Source organism: Zootermopsis nevadensis, unplaced genomic scaffold (genome assembly GCF_977971745.1).
Source record: "Zootermopsis nevadensis isolate Lab colony 2312 unplaced genomic scaffold, Znev_1.0 Znev_ptg000008l, whole genome shotgun sequence".
NCBI lineage: Eukaryota > Metazoa > Arthropoda > Insecta > Blattodea > Termopsidae > Zootermopsis > Zootermopsis nevadensis.
Window position 1 is genome coordinate 404,699 of NW_028259140.1, and position 13,043 is coordinate 417,741.

The 13,043-nt window shown below is 45.6% G+C and overlaps 1 protein-coding gene and 1 long non-coding RNA gene across 3 annotated transcripts in view; one reads left to right on the forward strand and one right to left on the reverse strand.

Moving 5' to 3' along the window:
• The window catches only part of LOC110839630 (RNA/RNP complex-1-interacting phosphatase), a 135,611-nt gene extending 129,377 nt beyond the window's left edge, over positions 1-6,234 (forward strand). The window contains exons 12-13 of one of the 2 annotated variants that reach the window (XM_087344773.1): positions 697-826; positions 6,128-6,234. In XM_087344773.1, coding sequence (XP_087200899.1) covers positions 697-761 — 65 coding nt within the window. In that variant the 3' untranslated portion in view covers positions 762-826; positions 6,128-6,234. Of the gene's footprint in view, positions 1-696; positions 827-6,127 lie in introns of those variants that run through there. The other variant, XM_087344777.1, reaches the window with a different exon arrangement.
• Positions 1-13,043, reverse strand: part of LOC110839688 (uncharacterized) — a 129,736-nt gene that overhangs the window by 74,101 nt on the left and 42,592 nt on the right. Inside the window, exon 3 of the long non-coding RNA XR_015534086.1 lies at positions 6,803-6,873. This is a non-coding gene — a long non-coding RNA (uncharacterized LOC110839688). The remainder of the gene's footprint in view (positions 1-6,802; positions 6,874-13,043) is intronic.

Below are 13,043 nucleotides of genomic sequence, written 5' to 3' on the forward strand. Positions count from 1 at the left end.
GGAATGAAGACAGGGACCGTGGACGGGCTTCTGTAACCATGGTAACGGAGAATTGTTTATGGGTTGTCGTATCTCTTGACTTCTGATTTCCGTGGGTTTCCTCGATTTGTCTAAGGGTAACCCGAGATAGGGGCCTTGAAATCGTTTGTTCATCAAACGTTAATGAAGGCAATACGCAATCGATTCAAAAGTTACTTTCCAGAGCGCATGAAGTAATCAGTTTCGAGACAGGACAGGCAAGAGACTTTCTTTCCTCGTTATGTGATATCCTTCATTCCACATTCATTCGGTTCTGAGTACAAAAATACAGTGTAAGACTGTAATCTTGAGACTTGCGGGGTGAGGAAGTGGGGTGAAGGAGGAAAGACAGCGCCTGCCTTTAACTTCCTGCATTCCTTGCAAGTCTCAAGATTACAGTCGCGTACTATATATTCAAGTTTTGAGTGAGGTGTGGATGGCGCTTTGGAGGTAGCTGTCTTCTAGTTGTGGGGCCGTGTGGTCTGGTAGAGGCTTACGGACGTGCCAAGAGGTACTTACAGCCTCCTCCATTAACAGGGCGTCACATCGCCCTGATGATGGAGGCGGCAAGTACTTCTGAAACGTCGATGAAGGTGTACCAGACTACACGGCGCTACAACCCAGAAGACCTTCATAGTCGGCGCCGTGAGGACCTGAAATCCTGCCTTGTGTCTGCAGGTGGTGATCTGCGGAGCTGTGCCCTCCATGGTTCGGTCCGTGCGTCTCTACAACGACTGCAGTAGCAGTGACGTGCGGGTGGACCTGAAGGGGCGCGTCCTGGCAGACGATGACAAGTCGGACAAATACCGTGAGTATCTGGTGACTGCGGCAAGGACGACTCGGACAGCTTCAGCATTGTCGCAGATTTGTGTCTCTGTGGGGTTGAACTTGAAAACTTCTCTTGTGGAAAAATATTATCGGTACGTCACATGAACTGAAGATTTCGTCAAAATCTACAAATTCTATTTGAATAATTTTCGATTTCGTGTATATTCAGGAGGGAAGTTCTAGTCGCGTCTCTAATTAAACTCCTTTATAAACTTCGCCTTTACCGGTTGCCCATAAATTTGCCTGTAGCCCGGTTTTCTTAAAGCAGATGCCACCAGGACACACGTCCTATCGCATTCGACGATAGTAAATTATCTTCTCATGTACTCCTAAGTCTTCAGATGGTGTCCTTCAGGCTTGCCGACAAATCTTCATTGCATTTCTCATCTCTCGCCCCGCCCAGCTCATCGTACTTGTACCCTAATTATATATGGTGAACGCCATGTCCTTGAGTTTAATTGTGAACCAGGAGGGGGGACGGAAATGGCGTTTGCAGACGGGAACTGTGATGCAGCAGAAGGAAATTGGTGTGTGGGCACTGGTTTACCTTCTACCTGACCACCTCACAGATTCGCACGGCCGCCATGACGGTGAACAACGTGAATGTAATACATACCACATTTTACCAAATTTCGTCACTGCGTGTAGTGTAGTGATGCTCGTTAAAAGGGTTTCGAACTCTGCTCCGTGTGTCCTCTTGGTTCACAGACACAGGGCAAAGCTCCCTGGTGTCAGCACGGAAAGGCGACCACCTCAGCGTTGTCCAATAAAGGTAAAAAAATGAACCTGGTCATTCACTCGTGGTGGTTTCGAAAGCCCAGTCGTACAGCGCCATCGGAATACCATCGGCCCTCATTATAATATATATCGGCTCAACATTTCGTGGGTTTTACTGCACAGCTCTTCGATCGGATGCAGGTGGAATTTGCCTGCCGCTCACATAAAGTAGTTCCAGGCGACAGAATGAAAACCTTCGCCACGTAGTGGGTGGCAAACGACCTCGTGTTGGACCCCGAGCCCTGCGGTCGTCTATTCTGAGGCGCTCCGCGTTTTCCGCCCAGAAATGAAAGTAGACCATAGACGCCGTGTCACCCGAAACAAGAGCAATTATCTGGTCATTTGACGCTGCATTAATATAAAGTAAGTAGCCGATGAAAAACCTTGGGATGGGCGGGGCACGTCAGAGGTAAGAAATGATCACACAATTTTGTCGCGAGACGACGAAGAGAAAACTTCGAAGACTTTGGTATAAATCGGAGGTTAGGATTAAAACGCACTTTAAAGACGCACTATGTTAGGGGGTGGACTGGATCCAGCTGGTTGAGATTTCAGGTTCTCACGGCTGCGGGTGTGAAGATGGCTGTCTTGTGGGTTGTAGCGCCGTGTAGTCTCTTGATATTGACCGGCGTTTCGGAGTTACTTTCTGCCTCCATCATCAGGACAATCTCCCAGAAGACAACCCTCTTCTGGATTGAGGGCCCAGTGGCACGTCTTTGTAAACAGGGTATTGGACAACCACGTAGGATGTGACTTTCTTACGGCGATGAGAATCTGTTCTTGGTTTTCCAAGAAGCTGCTCATTAGATGATAAAGCGTCGTTAAATGCAGGAATGAAGAACGAAGACGTCGTGTTACTTCGCTTCCCGTGCGCTGCGTGAGTCGTGAGCCTGAACGCCGACCAATTACGTCCCTTTGAAAGAGGAGGAATTTGAACCACGAGCTCCTGTCGGCATCTTGTCTTTAAATCTATTATCCACCGATAACCTGCGTTCAGGTTTGTTATTTCTGTAGACAAAGAGACGCTCGCTGACGTTTTCCGTTCCTTTTCAACCGATCACCGAACTCCGCCCACCCCTGAGCGCCGGGACACGGAGGCAGCTGTTTCACATTGCGGGGCTCAGGGCAAAGCAGCCGGGCGGCTTATTAAAGTCGCAAGTCAAAAGGCGATTTCTTACGCGAGTGGGTGGAGCATGGATGTTGGTATTCTGGGTTCGGCCCTGAAGATTGAAGCAGTTTGTCCCTCCGAAACATTATATTTACTGCTACATTTTCTCTCATTGTGTTTTGGAGACTGCGATATCTCGGTCGGCGTGTGTCGTGGTTTTCTTCAGTCCGTTCAGGCAAATTCCGGGGCAGTGCATCAGACTGCGCCGCGGCCACTTCCTTTCCGATCCTTTACCCATCATAAACCTATCTTGGAAACGTCGTTAAACAAGCCGTGTATTAATCCTGTCCGTGCAGACGATGGTCCGTCCCGCTGGTGTCAACTGCAGAGTGTCTGTCTGTCTGTCTGCGCTCTTTGTTCGTCCGTCAGCCCTCGCGGGGTGTTTTCCTCTGTCAGCCGATGTCTTCGTCTCCCTTGAAGCCGAATCTCAAGTCACGTCGCCCTCAAGCGAATCCTTCGACAGAACTGCCTTCGGGAATTTCGTATTTATTGACGCAAATGAAACGAACCGCTCAGTAATGAATTTCCTCTGGCTGTTTGCGTTTGAAATTCTCGTACCTCTTTTTTGTGTTTGAATAACACGAAGGCCGTTTAATTCAGAAATACGGAAACAGAATGCGGTAGTTGGCAAGGTTTAGACAACTGCAGGCATTTATGCGTTCTCTATGGGTGTGAAACTTGGTCTCTTACATTGAGTGGAAAATACCGACTGCTGGTGTTTGAGGAGAACGTTCGGAGGGAGTAAAGTGGATGGAAAAAAATACACAACGAGGAGCTTCATAACTTGTGCCATGGTAAAATCTACGAGGACGGGATGGGCAGGACATGTAGCATAGGGAAGGGGCGAGAGATTAATATAGAATTGTAGCCGGAGTACCCGGAAAGAACAGTTGTCAGGCTAACCCTGTGTGAGGACTGTTTGAAGCCGACTTCTGTACCGCACGGAGGAAACGCTCGAAAGAGCCCGCTGTGCCCTACCTGGGGCACTGCTCACTGAGACTGCGTGCAAGGAAAAATCAACCTCTTAAGACGGTCGACAGCGTGACAAAGCACTGTGAAAGCGAACAGCAAATATTATGTCACCAGTTTAGAGCTATGGAAAAGTACTTTATTCATCAACAAGTTGAATGGAATTTACAGAAAATACGTAACGATCCGCAGTCCGTGTGGCTGAGATGACGGAACGGAGAAACTGAGGAAAATGCGTAAGTTCGGGCTTCGGGATTTGAACTACTGCCCTGGTATTTCTGTGGTAGCTAAATCGATTATGACGAGATGGGCAGGGCATTTAGCATACACGTGGAAGCATGGAAGTGTATCCTTAACTTTGCTTGTGTCCTCAAGGTGTTAACTAACCCGTGGAGCACGGTCCTTCTAGAGACGCTGATAGTCGCTTAACAAGCCAATAAAATCTCCTTCTTTTCTGGGACACGGAGGTCCGTTTCGTACCCAGCTGCAGGCACTTTTGATGAAAATATCACGAGCCACGTGTAACCTTCTTGTAGCAGCGATAGAAGAGATGAGTTCGCGGGAACACATTCGAACGCGACCGTTCAGGCAATTCATTTCTTAATTATAACAGCAGTCGCTGTTTATTTAAAAGACAAACTGTAAATTCGGTTGTTAAAGAAGGGAGGGAGTGTTAATTTATTCGCAGCTGTACTCCTAATCACGGCGCCATGTACTCCACTAATTAACAACTAGGTTCTGCTAGTCGTTCGTAATGAGAGGAGCTGTAGAAGAAATACGAAACTAGTTTTTGGGAGGGCGCGTGGTTCCATCTGCAGTTTGTCTTGTAGTTGTCAGGACGAACTGTAATAAGCCCTTCGGAACCCTGTGTGTGTACGACGCTAATGGAGCGGCGCTTTTAATCTCCCTGTCATGGCGCCCACGCGAACATTAGCGTCATTAAATAAACAGCAATCCAGTTCTGTGCATTTGAACCGAGTGTTAAGTTCTTGTTAGAGCATTTCTCGAGCGAGATTTAAAAATGGCGGCGGAATATTTTGATTCCGACTGCACGTGGTATTTTGTGATGCGAGCAGTTAATATTCGTCGGTGGTTTGTGCCGGGCTGTAATTCAGCGAGAAGGCTTGCAGAGAAGGGATAGGAGGATAATATTAAAAAGTTGGGCGTGCGGATGAAGACTGGTGGCAGGCTGCTGTGAAGGCAGCAAAGAACCTTCAAGAAGCACCCCTCGTGATGGTCTTTCATTAGCCCAGGACTCGGCACGAAAAGAAAAACGGAATATTTGCACGGGAAGAAACTGCAACCCTCAATGTTCGTAGTGAGGTCGGCGTAACACAACTGGAAGTATTTACCATGAGTTGCATTACCGTACTTAACGTGATGAGGCTAATGGACCATGCGGATAGGAAGTGAACGAGATTCGATTGTGCAGGTTAGCAGGGAATCTGACAACGCCGTATGAACTGCAGAGGTTCCTCTGTCTGAAATGAAGACTGGAACTAAGTGCAGAAATGCGTTTCCTCAGAGCGGCCACGGGATACAGAACTGATGGACGTAGTTCCGATTTCTTTACAGGGTCAGAGTAAAGGCGGATTCGTCGTAGAAGACGTAAGACGCTTTTGCTCGTAGCAGCTACATGCACGCATAATAGGGGTCGTGTTTTTGTCTTCTGGCTATCAGTTTATTCCAACTCCAGGCGCCACTTCGGGCCGGCCGTGTGTTCTCTCACGCGCTGGACCGCCGTGGCCTTCGTCACTTCCATGTCCGTGAACGGCCTGTGAAAATGCAAACGTCTGATGCCTGTTACGGTCCTAAGAGATGCCGTGATAGGAGGCCGGAGAGCGGCACGAGACGAGGAACCCAACATCAAAAGTTTTTAGGGCGGTCCAGTGAAGGAGTATGAGATGGGCAGGGCATATAGCACGCATGCAAACCACGTGAATTGAGTTGTAGTCGGAAAATCTGAAAGGAGCCTTGAACATAGAGGCGGTGCACAGCTCTGAAACGTCGGCCACGGCTTGGCAACCCACAAGACCCCCGGCACTGAGAACGCCAGACCTCTGAAAGTAAGAGGCCACGCGCACTTGTGTCACTCTTCCACTCTGTAATCAGCACAATTCAGTGTAGATTCAGAATTCTATCGGCTCATTTTGCAAAGCGCTGAAAAAAACACTTTCTAGGCAGAATTTAGCAGATTATCAAGAACCGCTCTTCGCTTGAAAACGCGATAAGTGGACTTAGTGCACCTTTGCGTAAAACGGAGAACACTCCAGTTGTGCGCTTGTTAAACGTGACGATGTGATTGTGTTTTAGCGTTCTTTGAAAGGGCGCCACATTTCTCGTTTGTATCGATGTTCTCTTTTGCAGAAAATCTCACTATAAAGTCCCTGGACTTCAGTGTCAAGCTGACGATATTCGCGGAAGAATCACGAATGTACCTGTGCTTCAACAGAAAGTGGAAACTTGTCGGATCGGTAAGCATAAATGTGTTTCATTTTAAACCCCCCCCCCCCCCCAAAATCCATCTTCGAAATATGTACGGGTTTTGCATTCGCTTTTGGCTTCATTTCATTCCATTAATTTTGATCTTGGTGTCGTTATCTGAGCCCCCTCGTCCAATTTTGCTTCACATCTCATCCTTTGAACCACGACCTTGAAAGATGATCCATAGTTTAACTTCTCTGCGATCTTGTTGTTGTTTAATTCTCGTAGCACTTTCCTCCACATTTCTTTTAAAAAAAAGTCTCGGTTATAAAGTATTACGTAAGTGGCACGGCAAAGCCGACAGATTCACACCCAGGAATTGGGACATACGAGCAGGATTCCGATGGATCACATGTCATCTCCAAATTAAGTGCATGCCCGAGGAAAGAATTACATCAGAAACAGAAACTGAAAACGGATTTTAAAAAGGAGACGGAAAAAGACATTCCTGGACATTTAGGTTAGGTTTGGGGCAGATTCGTCCCGTTAAGGCACCCTTCACAAATTACTTCAGTGACCAGAAATGCTGTGTTCCGTCCCCATTCATCGGTACAGTACCTCTCACGTGGATAGCGTTCGGTCGCTTCCTGAAGCTGGCTAACACGTTCACTGCACCCGGTCGCTTTCACCTGAAATGACAGAAATCAAACGTTTCTCTTAGGTGACAGTTGTATTAGCTGATCGTTCAGCGTTCGTTGGTCACTCGGAAAATTCCACACCGGTGGGTGAATGTGTTAGCCAGGCCGAAGGAAGGAAGGCGTTGCCACGACTGCTTGTTCAGTAGGATGTTGTGTGTGGTTGCAGAAGAGGTTCAGAGGCGCGATGTGCGAGTTCTACGAGGACATGACGAACGGGTACAACAGGTACCGGTCGGCTGCGAACGAGTCGCGGTTTGTGGGCTTCAACCGCCGCGGGAAACCGCTCAAGAGCGGTCTGGCGCGGCACAAGGAGAAGTGCCTCAACTTCCTCAAATTCGACACCGAGTTCAGCATCAACCATCACAACCAGAAGCTCGCCGGTGGCAACCACTCGGCCCAAGTTCCGGTGCACGCGCACCAGCAGCTCCTCAGCAGCAAGCGGAACAAACATTCCCGGAAGAACTCGCCTCCCAGGCTCCGGCACCGGAACAGCAAGAATATTTCCTGACTTGAGAGCCAGTAGTGCGCAAGACAATTTGAGTCAGTGTTGGGCTTGCGACGCTCCTCCTGAGGTGCGACATCGCGGATGGAGGGAGGCAGGCAGCGTGAGACAAGCTTCTTAGTATGACGCCCCCGTTCTTTCAGAGGGCGTTCGTCGTGTTACCCTAGCAGCTGCTACGCGCCGATGTTGTTGACCAAGCGCGGCGTCAAACAGGGAGACAGAACGTCAACTCTCCCTCTTTACCCAACGCGTTTGTAATATAAAAAGAAAAAGAGTATTTTAAATGTTGACTGTTTGTCGTCTGTAGTTATTAATGTTTAACCCAGGCGACGCCACAAGACGTCGGTCACTGCTGATTGTCGCGTAGCCGAGGGCTGTCTATAAACAACAGCCAGGATGCGTCGACTTTCCTCTGGAGCCACCGCCAGACGATCGAAACAGATTCCCACAATTCGAGTTATGGCGCCTGTAGGTGCTTCCTTCACTGTTCATACGTGACGCACGTTGCGAGAATCGAGCTCAGTCGCCCCTCGGGGTGTTCGGTGCGACGGACGAGTCGGGTTCACCCCAACAGAGCAAGGGTGGATTTTACAGTATTTTAAGAGGGGGGGAATTTATGATTCATTTGTCAGTCTTGGGTACATCTGAAGTGCTGTTTCCTCCCATTTCGGAAATAAAGCAGCATCATATTGCGTGCGGTAGCTGTGGGTTTTGCTGTACACAAAGAGGGGAGGGTGGGTGGGTACATCTGCTGTTTGTTGATTGAGCGGTTCCCGACTCCGGTCTGTGCTACACTAACGAGACAACTGCAAGGCGGCCTCCCTAGATGACATCTTTGCATAACCTCCCATTCGTCCCCGCGGAACGAATTGATCGGCCGCTAGGTGTCGGTGTAAAACGCGCTCTGCACACTTGAGAGAGCAAGGCAATTTTTGAAGCGGCCCAGGAAAGCAATTCTCTTTTCTTTGCCTTGTCGAAAGACCAAGCTTGCTGAAGCATCATCTTCTTCATCCTCCTCTATTCTCCGTCTCGTAATGGTTTTTCTTAGTTTGTCTCCCCCCCCCCCCCCCCCCCGCCTCTTGATTCTCATTCTGTCGTTCTCCATTCAGCCTCAGTTTCACATACCAGAGCCTTTTAGTTTGTGTGGTGAACCCTCGGGCTCCCTCTTGTGTTGCGACCGGTAAATCTGTTTCTTCAGAGAGAGACCCCCCCCCCTCGCGTTTGACTGTCTGCTGTAAAGTCCGTGTACAAGTTCCTTGGATCATTTTTCCCATGAAAAACCGCGGTTTCGGACATAAAGGGAAGTTGACTTCTCCAGGAAATTAACGGCTGAGTCTGTTTGGTTGGAGTTGGCCCTCCTCTGCAGCCACTGTGGGAGGTCCCTCGGACAGAAGAGGAACTCGTGGCTTGTCGTAACTTTGCGCAAACAATGACACTGTTAAGTATCGGGAGATTCGGAACATTTTCTCCCATTAAGCCACGGTCTTCTGCGCAATCTCTTTCAGTTAACAAGGATTAGGCCAAATCACAGTTAATTATGAGCGTCTTTGTGGGTTGCGTTTGTATCACAAGCCAGGCGAATTGAATTAGCATCTATACACACAGAATCGAAACGACCCGGTGTCACGCAACTTGCCGCTCTGCAAGGAGCATGTGGACGGTGCCATTAAGCACCACAGGCTAAGCTGATGCCTCTTTCAGCTACGATATATCTGGAAGAATGTTACAGCCCGTGTTTTTCTCGATTTGCAAGTGGCTCTTGTAGATTCAAAGCCCATTTAGTGAGACGTAACTGCGATATAAAACGCATTTACAAGACTGGGTAATAATAAGGGACGGTAGAGCTCTAAATTGTGGTGATGTTTGTTTACGATGGCTGCCGGAATTGGCTCTTCGTTTTAATGAGATAACTAAACTTGAATTCAGGGTTTCATTGCGATGATTTTTAGCATACTGCATTATATTAGAAAGTAACTTGAATAAATTTCCTAAAGGCGTAAGTCGCGTACTCAATGGCCACAGCCGATAACATTACTGGAGAAGATTTTTGGCTGACGTAAGCACAGATTTTTGGTCGGTGACTTTGAAAACTGCGTTTTGTTTAAATCAAACTATAATTTTTCCTCCCCAAATCCACATTCCGCAAAAGGTGGTAAATCTGGAATCTGATTACGCAAGTCTCGTGTATACTCGTCACTCATATTCATCCTAATGATGATGAACGTGAACGTGTTTCGCGGGAGGGCCAGGTTTCTCTTTCGATACCGTCAGAAAAAGTGCGTCACTCCGTGGCACTCGTATTCTTGTTAAAAAAAAAATTCTGAAACTGATTTTTTTCCAGCAATTGGTATGACTTCGCGTATTTCGGATTCAGAAGAATTTTGTTTTGAATGCAGCGAGGAAGTCAAATCTCAAGAATTTAAATTAACCTCGATTAGTATAAAACGTGTGCTCTGTTTCGATAAATCGATTAAAAATGTTCATAGCTAATGTAGCGTGATTGTCAGTGTCTAGTAACTTACTCTATTAGAATTTAGTCAACGCGAATCACGGCAGGTGATAATCGTAGATGAATTGTACCTTGTAACAAATATTAACTCTTTTTAAAAATGACATCTTTGTGGCCACGTAATCAGCAGCGGATTAATAGCTTCTTCGTCTGTTAGAACTTACTTTCTTCGTTCGCGGCTTAAAATCCAAGAGTAGTTGAGTAAAATATCCACTATTTGATAATTTTAGGCGTATTCTATCATCAGCAGGCAGAAATGACAACGATTCCTAGGAACGTAGATCTTCTTATTAGAATATCTGTCACTGTGACATTATCCGGAGCGAATGGAGGTGTTAATTTCTCTGGATCGCTGTGGGCAGCTGTTTCGCCACGGAAGCATTGCGCTCTGCTTACGAAACGAGACTGCGTCATGTGACAGGTGGCACACACCCATTATGACGAAACTTTTAACGCAGTTCGCTATTAAAATTGGTCAAAAGTCTGTTGAGTGTATGTTAAATTACCCTTTAAAGCCAATATGTGCCACCCGCTTTAATAATCAGTAACACCGCGTTCTCCGCACAGAGGGTATTTATGGGCTTAAGATGTATCTCACAGTAAACAAGTGTTAATAGATTAATCCATGTATTCGTAAATGTTACTTAGACGAGAGTTATAATGACACAAGAAAGCGGATCTTACTAGAAACTCGTAACAACGAGGTGAATGTCGGATTCAATATGGCTCTGAGCGCAATTGACGAATCTGTTGCGCTGCCTGGGGGACGCACCGCGTCGCCTCTCTGCTCTGTCCACCTGCATCCCGTAGCATTCCAAAGGCTTCATACAAACAACGTGGCGTCCACTATATATTTGGCCTATTGTATCAAATAGTGTTATGTTAGTGGAACATTTTTGTTTGAGACGTAAATGATATAATACATTCCAATGCAAGTATTTTATTTTTTATTACAGTTTATTAATTTTCGTTAACAAAATGTTTCCAGATGTCATGAAATGCTTCACGTGTCTTTGTGTCCGTTGCTCCGTGTAAGGTAAACTCTCAATTGTGACTAATGTTTTAATTGCTAACAAAAATGTATCAAAGCGACGAGTGGGCATCTTTTTCACACAGTTTTAAGAAAGGATTGGGCATTAAGACCGCAGAGTTTCCGCATTTCCGATATGGAGGCTCTGAACGGATTCGTCCAGCGACGTTTGTTCATTCAGAGTTCAGGATTACGTCTAAAAATGCTGAGAGGTCAAAGTGACCTCTCAGCATCGTCCCTGTTGGAACAAAATTAAAATAAAATGTGACGTGTTTTCTGATTCCTTATCTTTACTGTGTGGATGGATGAACGAGAGAATGTGGTTACAAGAATTTGGTAAAGATACAGAGAATAATAAAAATAACAACTTAATTTGAGAGGCAAGCCCCGTGTATTTTAACAAGATGTTTGGTTCTCTCATTTTGTGGAATGAGAGAATAATTTGACATCAGGTATGCTAAGAGACCTGAGAATCCAGATATTTCATCTTTAACGTCCTCTCCTAGAAGCGTCTGGCCACCTGCCAGAGTCACTGGACGCATTAATTGTCTGTTTATCTAAGGCCGATATGTGTTGGAAGGAGAGCTGAAGGCCGTCAGCGGAGGTTCTAATTGGGCAGCTCTTGATTGCTTGCTAGGAGGAAGAGACGCACATGACGTGCGTTCTCCACAAAGCGATACGCATTCGATTTTCTCCAGTTTCGTATCTCTTTGTGCGTGTTCCTGAATGTTGCTTGGGAATAATTTATGTTCTCTTGGAGTCTCATAATGTATACTTTTCAACGTGGGCTGCTTCTAGTATTATTTGGTCAGTGACTCAAATTTAATATTGATATAATTTGTATATTGTATTTTCTTTATTCTTCTATGTACTCAGGTTATGTAAGCTCCCACTGAGAAATAATTCAGTGGCTCTCTGCATTTCCTAAAATTGGAGACGAGGCCAGACCCAATTTATTCTAAATAATTTATGGTTCACTTTCAGTAGCAGCAAATTATGAAAAGCGATGTGTCGCTTTCGGTTGTCAGTAGTGGTACGACTGTAAATTATTGCCGAAGTATGCAGTTTTCGTTGATGGTAATGGCGAAATTTTGGAAAAGAAAAAAAAAACTTCGTGTTAGCGGCAGAGGTGCCATCTCACAAAGGAAAATCTTGTGGCACATAAGAAAATGAGTTTTTCCCTTCGCGACATTCAATTTAAACTTTTTTTCTGGTCTGGTCTCGTGCCCCGGAAAATTAGCGTCGTAATTAAATCGGTTTCAGTTCTTGTTCGTGACTTTGTGCGACGAATCCAGAAGCCGCTCCTCATTTGTTTTAAGCGAGCGCTCACTTATCCTTCAAGAATCTAATCTCGTATTTGAGGACAACCGAATTATGATCTGTGTGAAGCTTACCGAATCTGTGCAATCGATTGCGTCGACACACTGTTGTACAGATATGATAATTTAACACGGAGCGTGTACAGATAGGGCCAAATATGTCGCAACTGGTATACTGTAAAATTTCTCAACATGATATCAGGTTGATTCCCATGTGTATAATAACAGGCCTGGCCTTATCTTGCAAATTTGATAAATTATCTAACAAGATAAAAGCATATTGTAACAGTGCTTATGGGAATCTTTTTCTTGAAATGGAACTTCTTTGTTTACGTGATTAACTATTTGTGTTGTTGTTTTTTTTACTTTGTGTCATATGTATTAATATTAATAACCAAGTATAATAATGAAAAAATTTTCTTGTACCGGAAAGAATCAAGTGTCCGGAATTTTAAATTAATGTATCCGGTTTGCACGACAAACGAAGTTGTGGTTACTTCAAGATGGCCGTCATTGTCTCAGTTTCTCGAGTCTTCGCTACTCCTCTGCTGTATATAATTGTACATAAAAGTTTTAATACACTGCCTTATTTATTGAGATGTTTTTTTTTTGTATAATAAAACTGGAGCTGTACAGAGACACATTCATTTTGTTCCTCCTTAAACGTAAATAAAGGAATCCGATGGAGAAGTTTGCATTCGTGGTGACTCTGTTAAGGTCGTTCCGTGAATTCGTAACAAGACAAAGAATTACGTAATTCACTGCACATCGCATTTACAATATAACATCGGAAAAAGTTCC